Source organism: Syngnathoides biaculeatus, chromosome 8 (genome assembly GCF_019802595.1).
Source record: "Syngnathoides biaculeatus isolate LvHL_M chromosome 8, ASM1980259v1, whole genome shotgun sequence".
Lineage (NCBI taxonomy): Eukaryota > Metazoa > Chordata > Actinopteri > Syngnathiformes > Syngnathidae > Syngnathoides > Syngnathoides biaculeatus.
The window spans coordinates 24,751,143-24,776,981 of record NC_084647.1 but is presented as its reverse complement, the minus strand read 5'-3'; the positions used below and the strand labels follow the sequence as shown (position 1 = coordinate 24,776,981).

The window sequence follows — 25,839 nt, the reverse complement described above, 5'->3', positions numbered from 1 at the left end:
AAAATACTTGCAAAAGCATTTTTTTACAGTACGTGTTTGAAAACAAAGAACTTGATCTTTATAATTATTTTTTTTTTATTGGAACATTCAGTTATCTGGTTTGGTACATAAAATGACACTCAAAATTGTGGACTTTTGGTATTCGGTCACCATGGTATCATGCTTTTCAGATGCTTTACACAAAAATTCCTTTTGTTTCTTTTCATTATGGTGTTTACATTTCCTCATGCTCTATCAGATTATTTGTGAAAAGAACAACTACTATGTGCTTAATTACAAAATAATCTATGGTTTTAATCTATTTTCTAGAGGGGAACAGCCAAGAGTCCTGTTGATGCATTCATTCAAAATTCAGGAATGCAGTCAAAATGTAATCAAATGTAATTAGGCAATTGCTTTGAGAGTAATTGAAATAGTGGCACTGTATATAATATTAATATATTTCCAAAGTAATCTTTCCAACACTGCCCCTTTCAAGACTACAAACAGTCATTAAACAAAAGAATCAGAACACGAAGTGTGCTCCTGCTTGTATACTGCTTCATCGTGCAGTGTATCATTTAAATGAGTGTTTTTGTTTGTTTGGGACTATAAAAATCCGAGTTCAGGCAGTAGTCTAAAACTGAAGACTGTACTACCACCTGCTGGTTCAACGTGGTTCACTCTTGGAGTTTTCAAAATGAGCTTCTCAAGACACGTCAAAAGCATTCTCATCTCATCAACTGCCTTCCAGTTCAGAGGTCATGTTCAAATCCTAGCTCCGACCTTCCTGTGCTGCGTTTCAATGTTCTCCCTGCGCCTGTTTGGGTTTTCGCAGAGTACATTGGTATCCTCCAATATTTCAGAAGCATGCACAACGTTAACGTGAAGGCTAATTTGCCCGAGTGTGAATATGTTTCTATTTTTGCCCTACAAAAAGCCTCCTGACCAGTTCAAGGTGGCCTTTTGCCAATACTTCACTGGGATAGGCTCCAGCACATCTGTGACCCTCGTGGGTTTAAGCATTACAGAGAATGGAGAAGTTATTTTAATTTCTTTCACAGGGACTTCAATTCAGTGAAAGAGAAGTCCAGTGAGAAATTTCAGATTTTTGGGTGAAATTGGGACATCTCAAAGGCAATTGTGATATTGACCCTTATTGACTATAAAAGAGAGGAATAATAAATGTTTACGTTTGTACTTAAAGACATCTCAGACTCAATGTACTTCTCTCGCTATGTGTGTGTGTGTGTGTGTGTGTGTGTGTGTGTATATATATATATATATATATATATATATATATATATATATATATTATATATATATATATATATATATAAAATTGTGAACGTGTGTAATTTTTGTGTTCCTCTGTGGATGTTTTTGGATTTAGCAACACTCCGCAACAGTGCGTGTGTTGAACGCAGCCCGGATGGTGCGAGGCGCTGACGTCAGACGTGTGAACAACAAACGGTTGTTGGACTTTCACGAGCTAGCTGCCTGCCTGCCTGCCTGCGAATGGTCGCGTTAGACAAAAACACGTCCGACTTACTGTACTTTCCACCTACTGGATGCATACCTTCCTATAGAAAGCGAATAATAGTCAGAACCGAAAGCAGGTGTCGGGTTGGGACGGACGTTGCCCCCACCCCACGGAAACATGCTGAGGAGAACTCGGTGTGTTTCTATGTGACGCCTGTTTCTTTTCCAGCCGCCTGTGTTGCCATTCGAGGCGCTGTGATGTGAGTCGAGTGTTCGGACCCCCGAAGTGAGACTACTTTAACTCTTAGTTTCTGTACGCCCTAAATAATGGACTTCGGGGTGCTACGTGACGCGGCAGGTATGCGAGCATCCGCGGGCCTGCGTGTCATTGCGGTGCTTCGACTGTAGCACGCTAGCTAACTGCAGTTCGGCTCACGTAGTTCATCCGAATGATTTAGCTCGTTACTGTAAAACGGCTCCATGGCTAATGCGGTGTAATGGAAGCGCACTGACTGGCCGGCGGTCCTCTAAAATACTGCTGTCAACGTTGATCCATTCCCGTTTGGTCAAAAAAAAAGTTTGCTCAATGACTGCTATTGCTATTGCACTTGTCACAGAGGCAACTTCTGTGTTATAATTTACCACTACAGCAGTCCTCTATTCAGAAAGCAATACTCAGAAGTGTCCACTTGAGAATTTTGCAGCCTATAAACTCATATCCCTGTTAATTTGTCCATCCAGGCTGTATGGTAAGATTGAAAGGCTTTCGAGTTTAACTGGACATGAAAACATGAATATCGAAGAGCAGTGTCTCGAGCTGTGCAATGTCAAGACCAAAACGAGTATGGACGATGGTCACCATAACACTTCCTTCGGTACGGACCCTGTCCGCATTTCTCAGTTGATCCCGGACCCCGATGTCGATGGGCAGACCGTGGTCCCCTCCGAAACCATGCCACAGCTCACTGACAACCTTCAGGTGGCCGTGGGGGACAACTGCCAGGTGAAGGACGCTCTAAAAATTGATGAGGTCAATGGCAATAGACAGACTAGTGGCCATGCAGGGTCGCCAAACACAACTGACTCATTCTTTCCCAATGATGGGGATCATATGGACAACGCTCCTGTGGATGAAATGAAGGACTCTACAGACGCGGAACCTGTAATGTTTAACGACCCGGAGGAAGAAGACGACTCCGGGGAGATGGACATGGGTGTGGACCTTAGCCTGGACGAGAGCGGCGTGCTGGAGGCTGAGACGACTACTGTTATTTCGCTATCAGATGGTATTTCGAAGCCCTCCGGTCAAGTTGTCCCAGCTGGTAGTGAGGCAGAAAGCCAGTCGGACGCACAGCAAACGGGCAAGCCGTCTGGTACGGACCACGCCGTGCTGTACCCCACGGTGGAGGAACGGGACGATAAACACAAACTGACTGGCAAGAGAGTGACGTTTCCCTCAGATGACGACATTGTTTCTGGAGCAGTGGAACCAAAGGACCCCTGGAGACATGGTAATACTCTCAGTGTGTGTGTATGTGCGTGTGTGTGTGTCTTTTAGCATAATATGTGTGAAGCCGCTTATCTATTGAACCTGTTCAGTCTGCCTGCACAAACAGGCTTCTGAGTGCACCAGCATTTTATCCCACATGTGAAATGAATTAGATCTAAATGTACTCCGCTGTGACCATTGTGTATTCCAGGTACAAATGAGAAAGAAAGGCTGAGCATATGTAATGAGAAGGAATTGGTAAATACTGTTCTGAAAATTAGTTCCAACAGTTAAGGAGGGGAAGATATAATGCAGTGAGAGACAAGTCATAGTCGCTGAACAATTTACAAAAGGTGCATTTTAGGTTTTCGGTCAAAAGACTTTTGTCATCAAAACAAAATGCCCAAAACGCCGCGGCCGGTGCTTCTCTGGATAAAGCAAGTGGCACCAAGCCGAGCTGGCTTGCTCTGTGGGCGTCTCAATCTGTGTCTAGCAGCTACGACAATCTGCCAAAATATGTCTAAAATACTCGTGATAATAAAACGATAAAGATACACGTCTCAAAATATCTTTTTCTTGATGAACATATGAGACCTAATGAGCTGAATGCATCGGGGAGAGCAGTGAAGTAGATGTCAGCCATGATTCGGTGTCCCCCTTCGAAGATGAGGCTTTTTTTGACAACTCCACGTCAATTGTGTGGCGCTATCTCCAAAGCAGCATTGAGCAACGTAATGTGCAAGGTGTGCAGTGGTCTGTGCTCTCATAAACGGGTAACACGGCAAACTTATTTTATCATTTGAAGGGGCACCATGTAATTATGTGGACAGCATGAAAATGGAAGCAGAATCGCCACAGCCTGTCACTATTGCCTGCAGCAATCTGCGCAATCTCCACGTCTGACTACGCTGTGCAGCGTTCATGTGCATAGAAAGGGCAGGATACAGAAATGGCTTCACGGTTGGGTTTTATTTCTGTAGTATGATGAAATAGTAGGGCAACAACTTGCTTGACTTCACGTGTCCGTAACAGGTAAACTGAAAGCAAACAGAAAGCGAGATGGGATCAACTACATCATATAAATACAATAGTGGTAATTTTACGTCGTCAAAATGTTTCAAGGGAAAGCAGTAATGTTAAAAGAATAAAAGCGATTAAAACAATAGTCATGCGGTCACGAGAAAACATCTTGAATATTAAGAAAGTTACAGAAATGTCAAATTGATAAAGTGAGTACATTATAAGAAAAAAAACAGTTGTAATATTACATAAAGGAAGTCAGACATGAACAACGTCAGAATGTAACTTGAAAAAAAGTCACGTTATGGAGATTTGTTCACACTGCTAAGAGATAAAAATCCAAATGTTTGTTTTCAATGAAATTCCAGTTAACTACTTAGAAGAAAAAATGATGTTGCAACGTGGTATGAAAATTTCAGCAAACCACTGAAAGAAAATGTTCAGAGGAAAAAAACTGGTCATGTTGCAATGGTAATGAGAAAAATGTTGTAAGTAAATTATTAGAGTGAAAGGTGAGTCCAAAATTCACACAGAAACATGAGGGCAACAGGTTTGAGCCCTGAAGTCCTGAAATATTTTACATATAGAAGGTTCACCAAAAAAGATAAAAACGTTCACAATTCAAACTACCTTTTAGATCCCTGCTAAAACTCTTCGTGATACAGTTTGTTTGCGCAATCGTCGTATATCATATGTGCCTCTGTTTACTGTATGCCACTGTGAGCTTTGGAAACACAAACGCACCACCTCGCCACATCCCCACCCCTTGAACAAACACCAGTTTCTCTTTACTTAAAATATAAACTGTGTGACAGAACAATAGGTCTTTTCTTCCAAACCTGCTTCGTGTGCCCGTGTGCCCAAAATGACAAATAGAATATAAAACCGGCATGTATTTCTTGAGCGTTACAGTACATCAGTCATTTGACAGTCTAATGACATTCAATACAAGTAACGCAAGGTCAAATTAAATTGTATCGATCGACTGATCGATCATAGAGAAACTGAAAGATAAGATGGTGATACCATCTACCGGGCACGATACCAATGCTGTTTGATGTGTTGTTGGATCTCGTGTTAGCACTGGTCCAGGATGTTGATGCCGGACACTGCACAGCCTTAACTGTGGTGCTTATCAATTGACTGAACAGCTACTGATCCCAGTGAGGCATGTTTATAACCACAACAGCTCAGTCAAGTAAAGTGTTCAAGGAAGTGGCGTTTTGGTGATATGGGTGAGACATTACCAGCCTTTTTTAGAAACCCACTGATACTATTAGGTCAGAACCCGTTTGAATTCAGAATCAGTATGTATCACTGATCATTAGTTCCACTTACTAAGCCAAGATTTCTGATATTTTAGCAAACACACAAGGCAGTGTGCGATCAAGGCAACACAATTTATTCTCAGATTTTAATTGCATTTACCGTTGGTCCTTGATTACGACTTTATTTTCAGGAGAATCTCGTAATTCTAAACAGTCATATCTCAAATCATCTTTTGTCACTAAAATGAATAGAAAAGCAGTTAATCCATTTCTAAAACTCTTTTTAAGTAGAAATAGCTCCAAACAGGATTTTTACAAGAACTTTTAATAACATAATTGAATACAATGTAAAGAATTAAACAGTTTGTGCGTTTGGATTTCATACGTACATTATGCACCTCGAAGTGTGAAATACATGCGTATATGAAGATTTCAGAACTGGTCAATAAGATGCAGTAATATCAGTTTGGTTATTTTTTTTTCTTCAAAAACCTGTTCACTCCCTAGGCAACATCTAGCGCTTGTAAGTCAAATTTTTGACACATCTTAATACAAGTTTGATAACTTGTAAGTGGGGTTACTTCTAAATTGAGGTCTCTCATTTCACTAGACAGTTCTCAGTCTAAGTAAACCACAGTATAGTATAATTAAAACCATTTATATGGCTGTCACCATATCGCTTGTCTTTGCCATCACTTATCTTTTGGTCGCAGCACTCCAAATCCGCTTTTGGAACATTCAACTCTATTAATTTGTATTATAATGTCATTCGTTCTGTTTAAATGCTTTTATTAAAGTACTTCAAACTCCCTTTTTTTTCATGCTCATTAACCATTTTCCAATGAAAAATTTATTAATGCACAAGACATTGGTTGATCCAGGATATGTGATGCACCCATAGGCTCCCACTTCTTCTTTTTCTTTTTCTTTCGGCTTGTCCCGTTAGGGGTCGTTCATTTCTGCTACCTCCAGTTCTGCTTCCTGTTGTTTCTTCAGAGCCACCGTCTATAATCCATACATCATGGCCGGCCTCACCACTGTTTTATAAACTTTGCCCTTCATCCTAGAAGAGACTCTCATCTGTCGGATAGAACACCAGTCACCTTCCGCCAACTGTTCCACCCCGCTTGGACCCGTTTCTTCACTTCCTTACAACACTCAGCATTGCTCTGTATCGTTGACCCCAAGTATTTGAAGTCGTCCACCCTTGCTCCTCGCCCCTCTCATTCACACACATATATTCTGTTTTACTTTGGCTAATCCTCATTCCTCTACTTTCCAGTGCATGCACTCCATCTTTCTAATTGTTACTCCGCCTACTCCCTGCTTTCACTGCAGATCACAATATCATCTGCGAAAATCATGGTCCAAGGGGATTCCAGTCTAACCTCGTCTGTCAGCCTATCCATTACTACCGCAAACAGGAAGGGGCTCAGTGCGGAACCCTGATGCAGTACCACAGTTCCTCTCTTGGTACTCTGTAATAGGCTACCGCTAATATTTAATGAAGTGTGAGGACAGCTATTCACTATCCATCCATGTGCTTCTTCTACTAGTCGGGTATCAGCTTCTTTATAGTTCTATTTTTATTTTCTCCTAAAAAAATGTTTAATTGTACCTGAGATAAAAATGTCTGGAGACCCCCCAAAGAATCACTGTTAAGAACAGAGCTGAATAAATAGCTACTGTAGCTGTTCACCATGCAACTCAAGAAGTGCACCTCTAGATTACTATGGTGAATGAATGAATGAATAGATGGGAGGTACAATGACATGCTGGCTGAACTTGAAGTAAGGAAGAACAATAGTCTGCCCGCAAGGATCGTGTTTCTATTTTGCTGTTGGAACTTGTATTGGCAGGGGTTTTTTTTTTTCAACTTGTGATGCTTCAGTTTGCAGCAAAATGATAGCTTGGAGGTGCAATATCATTTTCCACAACCTCAAATGAATGGACAGAAATTCCATCGCATTTAGTGGCAACATGACAAGATTTCCATCAAAATGACAGTCTGCCAAATCGTTTTGGAATGGCAACTTCACCCAGAGTTAACGGACCAAGAATTAGATAGTAATTTTTTTTTTATGGGGGGGGGGGGGGCTTTTGGGAAATATAGGTTTAGTATAAGTTACATAAAATCAGTGAGGGTAAAAAATGTCTTCAGATTAGAATAAAAGTTTACATTTCTCAATACATGTCCTCAACCGTTTCGTCTGCTACCCGCGCAGTTACACGTGAAAAGGCCTTTTGGATTAAAAGTCAAACATCAACAAGCAAGAGAAGATCAGTAGCCTGAATACAACCTTTTGTCGATAATCATGACCTGGACGACAAACAGTCTTAGCCAGTAAGCCAGACTTGGCATCCACGACGACTACAAGTAGGCGAGTACTTTTTTTGGCCCATGATTCAGTACATTTTCATGTACTGTATGCGTTTCATTGGGGTGTCCTTATCCAAGGTTTTCCACTTCCAATCCACTACGAATATTGCAGGCTTGAGCTTTTCTTGATACCGGTATTGGTCCAATCCAAATAAGCAATAATTATAAATACAATTCGTATTTTGTATTATGGAATTTTACAAAAGGCTTCATTGCGTGATACTACTCAATCAGATAATATTCAGCAGCGTTAGATGTGAGAAAAGCTGGCCCATTTATTATTAACTGGAGGGTTGCATAAAGTACCTTTTAAAGATAGGAGTGAACTACAATTGAATGAAATAAATAAAATTGGCATTAGAAAACAGAAAAATAACTTAAATGGCACCAATAATAATAAAAATTAATATTGCACCACAACCACCTCTTAAATATATGCATATTCTCTATTTGAATAGATTAAATAAAAAATCAAAACAATGTAAAGTAACCTCAATAAAAATTCAGTAGTCCAATTTAGGTATTGTCAATATATGATTGAGAACAGCATTTGGTTTCTCTATGTGCGGTGGCAATACATCTGGCGTTTAGTTTTATTCCCTGTTCTTAGTGTACATGTATTGACTTCTGAGGGGCAGTGTGATGAACGCAATGAGCAACAAAGATTAAGGTAATCACAATCTAATATTTCTTACAGAATTTGTTTTTTTTCCCCCACAGTTTGAAGAATAGTTGGAGCGTAATATTGGTTTTATTTTTTACTGGATTTCTGTACCAATATTTATTTGAGTTCAATGCTAATTTTTAATTAGCTCATCCATGGTGTTTTAGCTTTGAGCTTGCGATTTTTCTGAACATTAAAAAAGACACGCCTGTGATGTATTTGAATATCCAATTGGTGTTAATATTTATTTTTACAGGTTATTTTACCTTTACTGTCAATAAAAGACTTCAAGCAAAAAATACTACTATGTTAGCGCCTTAGCAAGTAGTTATGAACATGTGCTTTGGGTGCCATCTTGGTCCTGCTGGATATAAGTGCTGGAGCAGAGCATGGCATGGAATGAACTGTTTGCATAAAGGGGAAAAATCCAAGATTTTAGATCCAGTACAATCCGAAACTGTTTTTTTGCTGACACCAGACCATTTTCCAATCTCAAAGACCGGATCAGGACACCCCAAATGGTTTGCTCCGTCAAACTGAGCTTTATATTTTGCTTGTGAGCAAAAGTGTGCTGAATTACATTAGTTCTGTTTTTTTTTTTTTTTTTTTTTTTTTTTTTACTAAACCATTATGAAAGACAACCCTTTTCAGATCTCTTATTCCAAGACAAATTGTGTACGCGTGAAAACACTTCAGTATAAAATATGTATAAAAAATACAAAATGTAAAAAATAAGTACTCCTTGTGTAACAGTTGAATGAATGAATACCATTTATTATGCCACTGTACAATGAAATTGGAGAGCTTCTCATGTATCAGTGAATACATAAAAGCAAGGTTTAAAAAAAAAAGATGTAAAAAAAAAAAAAAAACCCTTCTGGTTCTGATTTTTCGACCGACTTTAAAAATTCGTGCCGAACCTAAGATTTTTACACCACGTAATATATATGTCAGGGGCGAGGTTCTCCACAGCCACGCGTGCATTCACGGCGCGCCCTGTGCACGTATTTTGCCTAAATGAAAATTAAACAAAATAGGTGTGTAAAATAGAATGCATAAAATGTATTGCTTTATGATGTTGAAATCAGCGTGCCTTCATATTAATAGTGTGGCTAGAGTAAAGATGGGAGTTCAGGGTGGTCATTGCTTTTGGAATAAAACTGTTCCTCAGTCTGTTGGGTCTTGCTTTTGTGCATCTGCACAACCTTCCAGATTTTGCGAGCTCAAACATTTGCGAACTGGGGTGTGTAGTGTCCTTAATAACGTTCAGAGCATTGGTCATACCATCTCCCTACTCCCTAGCCATGACCAATCAACCCACGCTTAATCCAGTTATAAAATATTGCGGAAGTGTGTATGGCAGTGCACACTATAACGCGGGATAAGTGTTTTCATTAAATTATCATACCACATCCATTTGGCCACAGAGAATTGTTGCAAATCTTTAGAAATAAATGCCTTACTATATCGTTTATTACCTCATGTGATGTGGCATCAGGCATGAGGATTTCGGCAAGTATGGTAACCGATCTTTCGGTTCCGTTGATTTTTGTCCTGGGAAACGGTGGGAAACGATTTTATATTCATATTCTGCACCTCAGCTTTATCACCTCACCTTCTTCATTGGTTCCGGCAATAAATTCTTCAGATATAGTCCACTTTTGGAACGTCTTTAGGGACACAGTCTCTTGTCTTTTACGCTTAGCAACCGACATGTTTGACTAGCGTTTGAGAGACCCGGATATGAATAACTTGACCTTGCGCATGCGTAGCCGTTTGTAAACCACTCTGACAAAGCTGGGCGTTTTAATCATTAAAAATAAAGGGGTTCATGTAGGTTCGTTTTATATAGATTGTTGTATTTGGTTGAGAACTTGTTTTACATTCCACATGTGGGCGAATTTTATTAAAAGTAAGCCCTGAGATCTGGGAAACGGCCTTTTGGTTCCGTGTTTTCTCAGGCTGGGTAACGACACGGTAACGGAACGATCGTTTCCGTGAAATGCTCACGCCTGTGGCATTCTAAGTGTATCTTAATAGACAGTTGTTGTTTCACTGTTGCTCTACTGTTGTGTAGCAACCATTACAACAGGATACAAACTCCAGCTGTCAAGATTAATCGGCAACTGATGTCTATTCACTATGATAACTATTTTGATGATCAATTAATTGTTTAGAACCAGTGATTAATTTAAAACTGTCCAAAAAGAAAATAGGGAAAAAGCATGTTTTGATGGTTACCAGTGCTCAGGAGAGGAGAGGGCGTTCATGTAAGGCGTGCTTAAAATTTGTTCACTTAGTTTTTTTTAATACAATACGCCTCACAAGACATCAACAAAACGTTATGTAGCTTAGCAAGCTAGCGCTAACGCTCATGGTTGTGTGTAAACGTGGCTTCCTGTTGAACACATGATCGAACCAGAGCAACAAATTCCAACCTTTTTGGAGCCAAGGCACATCTCGGTAATTTATAATTGTTAAATCTCATGGCACCCCAACAACCTGCTGTATGTACTTACTGCCATCTAATAGATGGATAGATAAATTTGTTCTGTCCTTTGCTATGTCTCACTAGCATAAATAGATAAACCGAATACGGTGGCATCACTAATGCCTACTGGCAATACTCTACAAGTGTCATGAAAACTAAAACTCTTTGCTAAGTCTGCCAAAAACTACCGTAACTGGACACTGGTAACATCAGGTGGATATTCTTCTCACAATCCTATCTTGACACCATCTTTTAGAAGTGTTTCAAAAGCCACAAAAGTCAAAGGGAATAGCAGAAAGCATTTAATCCTTTGCTTGTTGAAGTGAGGTGCACTGACTTCCACATTGACAGTTTCATATATAAATTGTGTACCATTATATTTTAATATATAGGCCCTGTAGCTCAGTGGTTAGAGCATTGGTTTGGTAAACCAGGGGTTGTGGGTTCGTATCCCACCGGGGTCTCCACTCCCTGAGAAGGGTTGCGTCAGGAAGGGCATCCGGCGTAAAACTTGTGCCAGTCAAATATGTGCGTTCATCTGAGATGACACGCTGTGGCGACCCCGAAAGGGACAAGCCGAAAGAAACTTACTTTTACCATTATATTTTAAAACAAATTTCTATCAGAAAGTTTTGGTCAATCTCCCAACTTGACTAGCTTTTAAGCCCCCGCAGGGCACCACTGTACTTGGCAACAAACTGCACTACCCTACTTCTCACTCTGCGGCAGTTGTGTTTAGTATTTGATCAGTGAACCGTGTACTTTATGAAAGCACTTATCACTTTGCAGGCAAGTGTTGTGCCATTTGTTAATCAGAGATAGCGGTCATCTCGAATATTGCTGAGCCACCTTGGACTTTTTTTTGCTAAATCATTAAGTAGGATACCCTATCCCAGCAAATTACTAGTAGACGTGTTAGTTATAGGTGGTCTCTGAAAAGTATTTACATGAACATAAAACAATGCAATGCTTTGTCCTGTTAAACCCCCTACTTTGCACGAGGTTATTAGTGGCTCTGTGACCGGAGACGTTATTTGTCATGGCTGTTGACCAAGTTACACACAGTTACAGTGGCACTGGTTGGTTCAGCTTGTTCTGCGGAAAGCATTAAAATTACACCTTCTTATTGTAACCACTCCCCATTAAACAATGTGCTTTTGCTGTGCAAAGATAACCTTTCAGTGTTTCATTGGCCTACTTTGTGTGATCAAAAGTACACGACTGAGAGTCCTCTTTCAACACATTTTCCCTGGAAACAAATTCCAAAGAACATTGCATGATAGAACACATGAAAGATTAAAAAAAGAAAATCGAATTTTTTCTTTCTTTCAAATGTCTAACGGTGATTTCTCATATCATACACGTCTGTGTAGGCCTTTCTGCTCACTCGTCAAACAGGAATTCCTTGCTCTCCCACTCGTGGACCTGCTTTGTACAACAAATATTTTAACATGCTACAAATGCATTCATTGCACATTAAATACCTCCTTCGTTTAAAAATAGAGCATGGTGCTAGCGCAGCTTCCCATAGACAACTTTAGGGCTGCTCCAATTGATCAAATAATTCAACTACAAAAAATGTCAAAGCAAAATCCATTAAATAAAATGTATTAAGTGTAGGGTTATTTCATGTTTAACAAGGAAGATGAATTGCAGTCTGTACCAAAACACCATGATTATGATCCCTTACATTAGATAATGTATTGAAGTATTTATTAAATCCTACCATCACTTTTTAGTGAGTTTTTGGTGAATTATTGATTAACCAGTTAAAAGCCCAATTCTACACAAGTTCCTAATGGCTATAACTCATGCCAAGTTACCAAACACACAAACATTTACAGCCAGCCAACTCTAAACTCTTATTCACTGATGCCCAAATCACTCACCAGGCCAGGTCTCATGTTTTAAAGCCATGGCCTACAAGCTCAGTCATATATACTATGTATATACCGGCATCTTGCATCCATGTGTTTAATAGAGCAAGATCCGTTTTTATATTATTACTCAAGTAATAAATGGGATAATCAGAAATAGTTGAAGGAAAACGTGGCAGCTAGTAGTAACTGCAGTCGTAGACCACATCATGTTCATGATGAGCGCTCCATTTCCCCTCAGTGGCTCAAAGAGATTAATCAACAAACAATTCCACACAGTCAATAGAATTCTTAAGTGCAAGTGACAGTTATTAAGCCACTTGGAGAAATACTGAGTTTTGTATTGATCTGGGTTCTCAGTGGTACCAAAATATGTTGTGCCTGCTTTTTCGTCATGTAAAAAAAAATGCACAATTTCACTATCTTTATTTTCTTTTGTAAAATGTGTTGTTGTTTTTTATTTACACAAATAATATAGTTTTAACTGCTGTGCTATGTGTATAATGCATTGTGGGTCGTCCTAATGTGCGCTGTCATAAATCGGTCATGGAGGTCAAGGACTGGAGCCTTCCTAGTTAAACTGTTGCGTAATCTTGTCACAGTTTTTTGCTGTTCACATCAAAATTATGGTAGTGGAAGCAATGGTGTGTGTGTGTATCTGTGTTTGCATAAGACTAGAGAAGTGTACTAGGAATAGTGTACTGTTCTGTTGTCATGTCAATTTTGCACGAAGGTGCCTATTTAAACACTTGGAGTAATTTATTGGCTCATCTTGAGTTAACTAACTTGTGTGGTGTACATTCTCAAGTAAGGGATACAGTTAAGGAAATGTTTTATTTAAAAAAATTTTAGTAGTGGATAAGTAAAATTCCTGCCATTTGACAGCTGCTGTTCTGAGAATTGCCGCAACAAAACTCACACTAGACTTTGATGCACAGGCAAAAATAAATTGATAAAAAACAACACTGCTCCCATTAAAAGTAAATCCAAGTGTTCACACTACATTGGCTTTTTTTTTTGGTTTATTTTACATAGAGTATGTAAGCATCTGCTTATGACCTTACTCGCCTGTCAAATTCAGTCAAAGTCGGTGTGGCCCCTGAGCCAAAAAGTTTGCCCACCTCAGTCTTTGCCAACATTGAGACAGCTAACAAGATAAATGGTTCGTGGCATCCGTGGTGTGCTAATGAAGTTTGGCTTATTGTTGCAGTGCTTTGAGGTTTTTTTTGTTGTTGTTTTGGGCTGTCGTGCTTTAACCTTGTTGAGGCTGGCTTGAATTCAACTTTTTGGCTTAATCCAGACAATGAATAAATGATAGTTTGAACTCAAACTTTCTAGAATATTGTCCAAACCATCACATTATCAATCTATAGTTCTCTTAGTTATCTCAATTTACAGATGGAGCCTGATATCTTGATTTCCTGGTTTGGCCACGTGATGTTCGCTAGGTGATCTGTGATATTAATTTCAGTTGACAGCACAGGACGATATTGGCCAAAAATGACTGCCTCCGTAAGTTTGTGAAATTCATTAATTTATTTGTTTAATTTTTACTCCACAGCCACAATATTAATCGGAATCCCACATTTCGAATGGTGCGGACACATGTACAATTTAATCTCAGCCCACCCCCAAAATTTCCCTCCCACTTTAGATAACAGATATTAGAACACAAATTGTGCAGCAACATATATAGACAGACAATCCTAATACTCACAAATATTCAGTATAATTTGTGGAAAAACTATTCTTGCATCTTATGAAATAGTTGTAACAGTTTATCAGGATGCCTGTATTAAACAAAATGCACAAACTGGTTAATTCTTTACTGTGCTGTAATCTCTTGTTTTAAAATTCATAAATAAGGTAATAAAACAGTGGGTTTTTTTGTTAGTATTTATGAGGGGCTTGAACAGAATCATGGAATCAATTCATATCAGTGTTTTGTGTTCCAACCTTCGTCACAAAACAAACCAACTCGTAAGCCAAAGCACCCTATAAAGCACAGGTGTTAAATTCAAGGCCCGGGGGCGAGAACCGGCTCACCATATGATTTTTATGTGGCCTGCAAAGCCAAATCATGTGGCTCAACTTCCATGATTTTTGTTCAAACCTGTACCAAAATTTCAAGTTATCGTATCATAAATGAAAACGTTGACATATTGCAAGCATTTTTGTGTTACCAAACATCAACAATAGTTGAAAAAACCATTAGCCTTTATTTCTGATTCCAAAACTACTTCATAAATGTTATTTGTAAATATAATGAGACGTTTTTTATGGTTTCACAGTGATAACAGCCCTCTGAGGGAAACCGTGACAACAATGTGGCCCTGGAAAAAAAAGAATTTGACACCCCTGCAAGGATTCGTAGCTCTCTGTCAGACACAATCCCACCTCGACACCCTCTACTGTAAGCACAAGATGGCTCAGTGTTTACCATTCCACAGCTTACTGTGGTGAACTAAACTCAACCCTAATGATCAGTGGAAATTTGGGTTAATGTTGTGACGAATGAGTTATCTATCTGTGAATGAGTGGATTAGCATAAAACAGTTGCACACTCCAGTAGGCATATGTGTTCCACATGCAATCTCTTCCATGGAACAACAAATCAGCACTGGTTTCTTTGGTAATTGACTTTGATATCAGAGACAATTAAGAAATGATCAATGCGTAAAGGCCAACCCCTTGCAGATATATCACTTTCTACTGCAGACCAGAGTTAATCCTGAAGGAGGTTGTTTGCTAATTGTGTATTACCCGCTGTATAACCAGGTGTTTGTTTAGTGGCTGTTTATTTAAAGTCAAGGTCACTGGCTTGTAGGTTAGGCAGTTAGGCTGCACTCTCCTGCGGTCATCTTGCTTTTTGTGTTAAGTGTGTAGCAGTCTAGCTGTACAGACTTCTCTGTATAGTGGCTTGAGCATAATCAATTCTCTTGAGAAAATTTATAAGATACATCTTCTGTAGTCTAATCTGTTAACTAAAGCAGCTACCACAAAAGCATCCACTGATGATAATGAAACAATCTTGAGTCCACTGAACATTCACAGTCATCATGTTACAGTTGGGAGTCTGCTAGTGATGCACACACAAATGAGTTAAATGAAGTCATGCTGTTTTGATAAGTTGCATGGCCACTTCCCATTAGGTTGTCTTGATTATAATTAACACTGGTTGGTGTGCAGCATCATATTTTTGTGGCATTTATTGAAAAGACAAGTACTTTTTCTAAAATAAAAAATATACAGGCCTATATGATAACGTTATAGACGTGGATTTCCTGTCATGTTCGTCAAATGGTTGGCACAGCAACCTTGACCTATTTTGCTATTAAAAAAAAAGCTTTTATTGTACATTTTATAAGTGCAAAGGTCTACATGTTCTACAAACACATTAGAAATTGCACCTTTTAAGCCTGGACAATATATCTAAAAAATATTAGCATGATAACAGCACGTCCTCAGTGTATCGCAAAGATATGCATTAAGTGAAAACTTATTAACTTATTTTATGCTTAGGTGCATGTGATGTTTAGCTGAATTTGACCAACCAGTTAAATGTGTGTCACCTTTCACTGCCCTAGATAATGGAAATTGTTGAATCCTGACCTAAACCATAAAACAATATTGGTGTTGGTATTTTGATTAACTTTATCATGATTGTTAAACGTGATTATTCCTCAGTTATGAAAAAGATTGTATTTTTATTGCAATACTTATAAGCAAATGTTTAAACAGCTTTCAATGCAAAATGAAACATTGGCTAAGAATAAATTATCAGTAACAAATACAGAATTTCAAATTTACCCATGGTTATCGGAATAAATGTGTCATTACAGAATGCAAACATGAAACGCACCTCAATGGAAGGAAATAGAGTTGACACATAAAAAGCAATACCAGTAGGCTCCAAGCATGGACTTCTCATTTGAAAGTCTGCGTCAGTGAAGTGAATTGTCAAGGACGGATATGACTCAATTGTTTTTCTTGACCATGGGTCAGTCATGCACGGTGCAAAGAACTTGACACTTATGAGATCCTTTTGTATTTACACCTGGCATTTTCCACTGAAATCATGCCATTTTCCACTCGAAAAGACGAAGTCAAAGTTGTTGCCCCTATCATTCATATTATGCATTATGATTACACAGCGGCAATGCCCTGGATGGCCAGACTTCTCAATAAAAGAGTCAAGTAATATGTTGAATGTCTTGTTAGTTCTTTGTTTTGAGGTGGGGTCTCGCAGCTTGTTACCGTAATGCTTAATATGGACTAACAATTAGGGTGAGGCAATATTAAGAGCCTCACGTTTCAATTATTTAAGTTGCAGCTCAATTAAATTTCAATTCTCTAGTTGCTGTTCGATTCAATATCAAATCTTTAGTTTTCAAGTCAATTTGATTCAATATTGATTTAAATGCGCAAATATTAAGCCAGTGAGTGTAAATACACAAATAATTAAGAGTACATTTTTGCAATTTTGAGATGTATTTTTTTATGGCATGTAACACGTGGTATACCATATTACATTTTAAAAGTCCATGTAAAGAAATACTGGGAGGGGGAGGATTAAAGTTAAACACTGAATAAGAATACCTTAAAAATTTTCAATAAAAAACTTACTTACTTAAATAAATACCAAGCCATTACTCAGATAACTCCCCCACCACAGAGTGGTTTACACTAACATTTCCAATGCTAGCACTGGACCATGGATAATGTAGTCTTACATAATTAGTGCATCATAATTTAGTATGAAATAAAGTAACTTAAATTATATCTGAATATGAAGTTTATCTGCTACAAGCAGTACCAGACTAAATAGGTAGGTAATGTCTTTCATATAAATTTGAGACATAATGAACACATTGAAAGAAAAACAAAGCACAATGGGCATGCATGTTTTTACATGTATTAAGCAGCATAACATTAACTTAATACTGTATTAGCAAACATGGGAGGGTTGGGTTAAGGAAAGAAAATGAGGAGCGTGCTTTGAATTTAAAATGTTTATATGGTGACAAACAAGCAGAACGTAATTTTTAGTAAAAATGTTGCTCGTTTCAAAACATGCAGTACACAAGATTACAATTAAATACTAAGTTGTAACCTTTCCGAAATTCTTTTGATGACGAATTTGTGGATTTATAGATTGAGTCCCACGGCAGTGAAGTGGAATTGGGTGGAATGTTGAAGTGGTGCTCGGTAATAGTTTTTGTGGTGAAATCCTCCACTCAGAAGATCCTACTACTAATCATAGGCTTTGCCCAACATGGAGTGACATTTCCACATGGAAATACACACAAATACAACAAAAACCGCACTGTGTGCCGTGACGAGACTGTCATTAGGGTGGTCATTTCATCTTGGGGATGGATCCATACTATCTCTAATATCTCTATTGGAAGATCAATTCTCATAATTGTCAATACGTTTGAGACTTCAGTCACAAGGACTGTATTATAGATCATTCACAGATGTACGTTTATTCTATTGAGTGCAGGAGAAGAATTCAGCGGAATATATACTCAAAATTGGTGCCGAAAATTTAAATAGATTGCTTATTCTGTGAGATTTGCTAATCAACAGTGGAGACTCAACATAATGTGCCTCCCCCAGCTTGACCAGCTCCTCAGCTGTAGTAATTGATTTATAATTTATGGCAGATCGAGTTCCCTTGGTGCCTGCAGTTTTTCTTCGCCCATGACACCAGTACTTGACTGTGAGTTCCACTGTCGCTCACATGCAAATGAGGCACTGCTCGGACTGTTCGGAAATGATTTAACTTTAATAGCTTTACTTTCCCTTCGAACGCCTCAAGCTTCAAACAAAACCTGAGCTGGGATTTGTGCCACTTTTGGACATGGTTTAGTTGTCAGAAATGTTTGATCACCAAGCTGAATCAGGTAGCCTTTGAATGAAAAATAAATCGATGCTGCCTTCCTTTCTGCAGATTTATCTTCAGACCTTAGTTAACCCTAGCTTAAGGTTCTTAAACTAGGATTGTCGTTTACCTTGGTAGACACTGACAGCATCTAGATATTTGACTTGACGTGAAAATACCTGTTTGTCGTCACCTCGCTGCTTCCTCCAAACATGATTTTCAAAAATGTTTCTAACACCCGTTTACCCCTCCTCCACATTGCCACTCCCTCCCGGCATGTACCAGCAGCACAGAAGGAAGTGGTGAAAGACAAGAGAGAGAAATAACAGAGCATAGCTCATATTTTACTGGACTTGCCAGGCTGCAAATCTGACTAGTTATTACAAAGTACAGTATATGACTGCTTCTAGCTGACTAAGCACTCTTACCTTTTTGATGTCTTGCTTCTACTAAATCTGTGCCAGTACCTGACCCTTCATGAGGTTCGAACACTGGAGTTCTCTCTCCCTGTCAAGCTCTTGCTCTCTTCTCTAATCAATGAAATGTTTTTTTTTTTTTTTTTTTTAAATGTGTATGGTAAGCATGGAGACCCACCAGCGGGCTAACCCCACCTTAACTTTGGTAGTGTTTGCATGCACTTGCACCATCTAAACTCTTCACAATAACTCTATTCCAAGGATTTGGTAATCACTGGACTCGACATGCTGAACAATTCAAGCTTGCAAGGCTGCACACTTAAACTACTGAGAGAAAATGCTGTGGAACCTCTATATATGGAATAAAACTCAAGTGATGGGCTACTCATACTATGGAAAAAGTGGATACACTTATTTCATTTAGCCCCACAGTATTAGTACATGAGAATGTCTGAAAAGAAGAATTAATAATACTTAACAAAAAAAGACACAGCAAGTCTGCTGCTTTGGCATGTTGCAAACTGTTTAGCGTAATTTTGGCCATTTCTACGAGCCCTTGAACTTTACAGTCAGGTCTACGAATGTTGGGAGTTGGGAAATCAACACATTTCTAAACTTTTGGGCTCTAAATACCACTACAATGCATTTGAAATTAAATGAAGAAGATGGTCTATAGTTGCAGACTTTCAGCTTTGCATTGAGGTACGGTGGGCCCCTACAATTCATGCAAGATAGGGACAAGGCTGGACTTCCAATACTGGATTGAAAATCTATAGAGCAGGGTTCAAAAACCTTTTTGAGGCTGAGGGCTACTTTGTGAGCACTGATTGTACGAAGGGCTACATGACCAGCTTGCAGAAACCCCCCCCCCCCCCGACACACACACACACACACAAAAAATAATTATTGTAACCAAAATTTAAAGCAGAAATAATAATTTCTGACCTGTGCTAGTTTTAGAACATGGCTCACGGCCGCCCTAAGTGGTCCTCGTGGGCACTGTGTTGGTGACCCCTTCTGTAGAGAATGCAGGTGTTCACTGTATTTATATCCAGCGCATTATACACAAGAAATTATGGTAACATTGCAGAAACACTTCAGAACTGATTCTGCTGCTTTTACAGTATCTGCAGTCATCTCAATAAATATACACCAGTTCCATTGTGAGTCATACATGCCCGAGGGCATGACACTTCCACCGCCATACATCACTGATGAGGTGTTATATTTGAATCATGAGCAGTTTTTTTCCTCGTCCATACTCTTATCTTCCCATCTCTCTCATGCAAGTTGATATGACTTATCTGTCCATATGAGGTTTTTCCAAAACTGTCATGGCTTTTTTAAGGGGGTGTGGAGTCATTTGTGAAATTTTAATCTGGGCTTCCTTATTTTGAGGCTCACAAATGGTTTACATCTTGTGGCTAAGCCTCTGATCTGTATTAACTCTCGTAACATTTTCTCTTCACTGTCGTCGTTGACACATACACCTACCTCTGGGTTTTCTTGATCTTGCCAACTCTTAGGAAACCAGGAAAAAAATTATTTGGTACGGCGCTTCATAAGTGCAGGAAGGCAATGACCCGAAGCATACTGTGGAAGCAACGAAATAATTCTCAAGGCAAAGAAATTGAATGTTATGCACTGGCTAAGTCAATCACCTGACCTGAATCTGGTTTTACACAAACTAGAATTGATGGTTGGGGGAAAAAAATTTAAGACAGGTAGTCGTCTCCTCTGTACACAGAAGCGTGTTGTGACCACATGTTAACCTCCGTAAACCTCTCTGTGACAGAAGCTTTTTTTTTTTAAATCCGCATTGTTCTCAAATGAGTCACCTTGGCATTATAAATACTTCTTGATAATTCAAGATTGAGAAGACTAATTCCTACCTGAAATGAAATGATCGCTACACAGGCGTGTGTATTTCGTTGTACACAATCCATCCCGTTTAATTGGCGGAATCCATCAATCTTTTGTCATCTTTTCAACTGGTATTCCATAGAATGATCTTTTTGAAGAACTGTCTCATCTATTAGGACAACCAACAATAGGTCTTGGGCATTTGGAAAAATATGCTCCGGTTCACCCTACTCCCGAACAGCTTTGATTGACCGGCAACCCATCGATCTTTGCTGATCTTTTCAGCTGGCGTTCAATATAATGATGTCTTTGAAGAAATGTGTCATCTATTGTGACAACCAACAGCAAAACAGGTCTTGGGCAATTTGAAAAATCAGCTCCGGTCCAACGGCTCCCGCACTGCAAAACAGCTCGGTTTGACCGGCAATAGGGAGCCGTGCAAACTGATGTCACGTGCACGAGCTCCATTATATGTCTTACAGAGTTCAGGCTGTGATTGACTGCAAAGGCTTTGGAACTAAGTATTAAAAAGTGAAAGTTTGACATTTGATTGGTGATTTGTCCAGTTAAATTTTTTGTTCCCTAATACTTGAGACATATTGGTAAACTTTTGTAATTCCCACACAGTTCACCTGATTTACACGTAAAACCTCAAAGCTGGAAGTATACAGTTAAGCGCATCTTGTTTCATTTCAAATCTACTGTAGTGGTGATAAGTGTGTGTTGGCCCAATATTTATGGACCTAACTAAATTTACCAAGAACACTTCTTTGTCCCAGGGGGATATGTTCCAGACCCTCCCCTTTGATACAGATAGGTAAAAATCTGCAACATAGACACCATATAAAAATGTCTTTGGTTTATTCCTCTGGCATGCTGTGAACATTTCAAGTTTGTAAACAACTTGAAACTTATTGAAACACACTTTTTCAAGATTTCCTTAGGGCGTTTTCTCACACTCTTGCTTGTGCTTTTAGCCAAATAAGGGGAAAGAGAGGTTGCTTCCAGAAGTTTATCACTCACAATTACATTTTTGTTGTAGGTCTAAACACCAAAATATTTAGCCAATCCATAAAATTACTTTTTAATGCTAGCATAAAATATTATGTGACACCCATAAACATCCATCCATTTTCTGTTCCGTTTATGCCCACTGGGGTTGCAGGCATCCTGGAGTTTTTCCCAGCTATTTTCGGGTGAGTGGGAGGTATACCCTGAACTAGTCACCAGCCAATCGCAGGGCACAATGAGACAACCAGCCATTCGGGCATCTTTATATTTGCGCATGCGGCGACTGCTTTGCAGTTCTCCTGCTCGTGGTTTGCCTTGATACTCGGGCGTAGCCTACAAGCTCAGTTTTGAAAATGTACTCTTCTCCAAGTCAGAGATGTCGCTACCGCTGTTTTTGGACACCACCGGCTGGGGTTTCCTCAGCACATTTTGGGCATTTCTGGTAGCCGTTTTTACTTTCCTTTCATTCACAAGGAAGAGCGCAACAACAAAGGTGACCATGGAAGAGTGTTTGCTTTAACAAATTGAGCTAAATGACCAGATGATAGCTTTAATTATGCTGCAAAATTGATCGAGAAGGCGGCGAGGTAGGTGCTATGTGGAGCTGGGAGGAAAAGTGAGTATGCCAGCTGTGCAGGGAATGCGTAGGTCATGTGCAATGCGGGTGTTGTCGGGCATGAGTCTGCGGGAGTATCAAGTACACTTTAGCACTTACATTCACACCTAAGGGCAATTTAGAGTATTGACTCAACCTACCACGCATGTCTTTGGAATGTGTGCAAAAAACAGAGTACCTGGAGGAAACCCACGCGGCCACAGGGAGGACATACAAATTCCACGCAGACGGCACCTGGAGTTAAACCGGGGTACTCGGAACTCTGAGGCAGATGTGCTAACCAGTCGGCCACCATAGATGTACTTGTGCAAACTAGCATAGATGTTATGGTAATTTTAAACCTTCATACAACCTCTTCTTGAACACACACAGAGCAGCAATGGGTACAAACAGCATACAACAATACTCACAAGGATATAGTCTCACTGCTCTGTACAAATATTAAAATGCCAAAACAGCTACTGCAGGACACTAAGGTTGTGTCCTCTTCATTTTGGTTTGAATTAAACTCCAGCTCTTCTCGTAGGCCTCTTTGCTCTGTGTTGCGACTCAGTTTGCTGCTATATTGAAGGCGCTCAACTCCATAAAAAAATGATCACTTGAAATTCTGCGACATAGCAAATGAGTTGCAATGTTGTTGAGGGTATCCCATGTATATACTCTACTAGAAAGATGGGTGATGTTGAAGTGAGGAAAAAAAGGTTTTGTCCCTATGGGAGCAGCTTCATGACTTGCGATAATATATGAAACTCTTAATTGTACATCATTGGTTCTCTCGAGTTTGTCGACCCATTCATCATAACTGCAGCTGTGTCATTGTTTTAGGTCTTGACTGCTCTTTGGATACATGTTTCAGCTTTAAGTGGTTGGACTTCAAATGAGTAGAATGACAGATGGCAGGAAAACAGTGGAAAGAAAATGGAGTACACTAAGTTGGGGCATACAAAGTCTCTCTATGCTGAGATGGAAAAAAAAAAAAAGCTGTCACTCAAAGTTGACCAGACAAACAAACAACAGGCATGTTTTTCCTACCCAAAGTCAATAAGTGCATCATGCTGTTTCCAACTACTCCATACTGCAAGATACCTATCATATTTTTTGTCTTTTCTGTTCTTTCTGCCGCTTCCTCTCAACCAGAGCAGCACGTTTAAATCTTTCCAAGTCACCTGACTGGATTAAGCCCCGGTATAGCCTGGTATCGGAGCAATGACTAACCTCCCCCACTCACACAACACAATACTTTCTTCTTTGAGAACTTGGGGAAACTCCACATCATGTTCCAGTTTCTGATCCTCACTGGTCAAGAGAGGACTCCTTCTGCCAGAAACTGTTCATTCTTTAAAAGTGTTATTTTCAAGTCCTAAGTCTTACAAGTCTCTATGTTTTAGCGTAATCTTATTTTTGTGTTTTTTTTCTACTGTGCCACAATCATAACTCACAGAACTACTGAGCACAAAAAAGTAGGAGAAACAATGATTTGCCGGCATGAGTCAGTGAGCTGTGACATCATGCCTCAACAAAGCCATACTGACACTCTTCTGATCTAAAATCTATTTATAAAAAGTCATTCATTCTTTAACTGAATCACACTGAAACAGAAGAGGTTATTCCTTTGATTCACCAGCCAAATATAAGATTTAGAGTGCTACGTCAAACATTTATAAAGATGTTGAAACAGTTAATAGACTACGACAAATAATTCAGTTGAAATATGATAAAATAATTCTGTTAAAATATCTGTATATATCTCTGCACTTGATGTTTCACTGGCTCATTTTTCACACCAAATTTCTGTAGACATCCTAAATTGGTGCAACTCAAGACAGAGACGGTTGAGAGTCAGGTAACTCTAAAGTTGTTCACACACTGTAGATTAGGGGTGCCCAAACTTTTTAGCCCCAAGATCTATTTTCAAGCAGCCAACCTCCCCGCGATCTACTTGCGGGAGAGTTGTGCTCAGCTGCACAGGGTCACGCAATCGACCAAAACTGTTAACGCATTTTCCACCCCTGCTGTAGATCAATTCCACCCCCCATCCCCCACCTCCCCAATGATGTAGAGCAGGTGAAAGAAATATCAAGTACATTACCATTTTTCTCACTAAATATGTACATTTTCCAAAAGTATTCATGAAGAATGGGTGGTGCAAAAATAATTATTTCAGTCATATTGTACGTTTTTTTTTTTTTTTTTTTTTTTTTTTTTTTAAATTTCAATGTGCCATGACGTTTTTCAATTGTCAAGTATGTTTGTGCCTTGGCTCCGTAAAGGTTGGAACTCACGGCTCTGGTCAAATCATCTTTTCTAATCAGTGAGTTCAAATCAACACCACAAAATGACAGAAATAATGGGTGCTAAGTTACTGTAATTACATTATCCATCCATCCATTTTCTTAGCAGCTTATCCTCACAAGGGTCGCAGGAGTGCTGGAGCCTATCCCAGCTTTCAACAGGCAGGAGGCGCTTTTACAATCTTGCCTAGGGGCAATTTAGCATGCAATTAATGTTGCATGTTTTTGGGATCTGGGAGGAAACCAGAGTGCCCGGAGAAAACACACGCAGGCACGGAAAGAGCATGCAAACTCCACACAGGCGGGTCTGGGATTGAACCCGGGACCTCAGAACTAAGGCCAACACTTTACCAGCTGATCCACCGTGCCGCCTAATTACATTATTTTGATGTAATTATTACTTCATCCACATTGAAATATGAGAGCTTGATTCAGTAGAACAGGGGCATGTTTACACACGACCACTAGCTTTAGCACTAGCTTGCTAGGCTATGTAACGTTGCCCGATTGTGAGCCATATCATATTAAAAGTACATGAATATACCTCAAGCAAGCCTTCCACGAACGTCCTCTCCTGTTCTTAGCACGGGTGATCACCAACAGTTTATTCCTCCATTCTCTTTTGGTAATACACTCAGCACGATCCATTCGTGTTGACATCGCCACAGCAAAGAGTGTGTCCAGTCACATTTGAGCTGACGAGATAAAGCTCAATGATTGTTTAAAAAAAAAAAAAAAAACGGGATATGGTAGTATCGACATACAAGATTTTATTACAATAGTCTGACTGGGTGCAATCGTGAGAGAGCAAATTTCTCTTGTAGACTGATCCATTCATTACATGTCTGTCTCAGCCGTCTTGCCTCTCCCATGCCGACGAGATGTTTTTGTTTTTTTTTTATAACTTTATCTGTCAGATATTTTCTGTTCTAACTTGTATGTAATGTATTTGTATTCAAAATATACTGTCTACGATGGCGACATGCTGTAAATGTCTTCTGCGGAGCCGATCAATGACATCATTGATCATATCGGCGAATCATTACATTTAAGCCAATCAGTATAAAATATTTATTGTTGCCTGATACCGATCAAATTGGCATAA

The 25,839-nt window shown here is 39.3% G+C and overlaps 1 protein-coding gene across 1 annotated transcript in view; it reads left to right on the top strand.

The window, feature by feature from the left end:
• The first annotated feature begins 1,401 nt into the window (after positions 1 to 1,401).
• Positions 1,402 to 25,839, top strand: part of ppp1r37 (protein phosphatase 1, regulatory subunit 37) — a 48,622-nt gene continuing 24,184 nt past the window's right edge. The window contains exon 1 of the mRNA XM_061827385.1: positions 1,402 to 2,972. Within this exon, the coding sequence (XP_061683369.1) occupies positions 2,252 to 2,972 (721 nt within the window). The 5' untranslated portion in view covers positions 1,402 to 2,251. The remainder of the gene's footprint in view (positions 2,973 to 25,839) is intronic.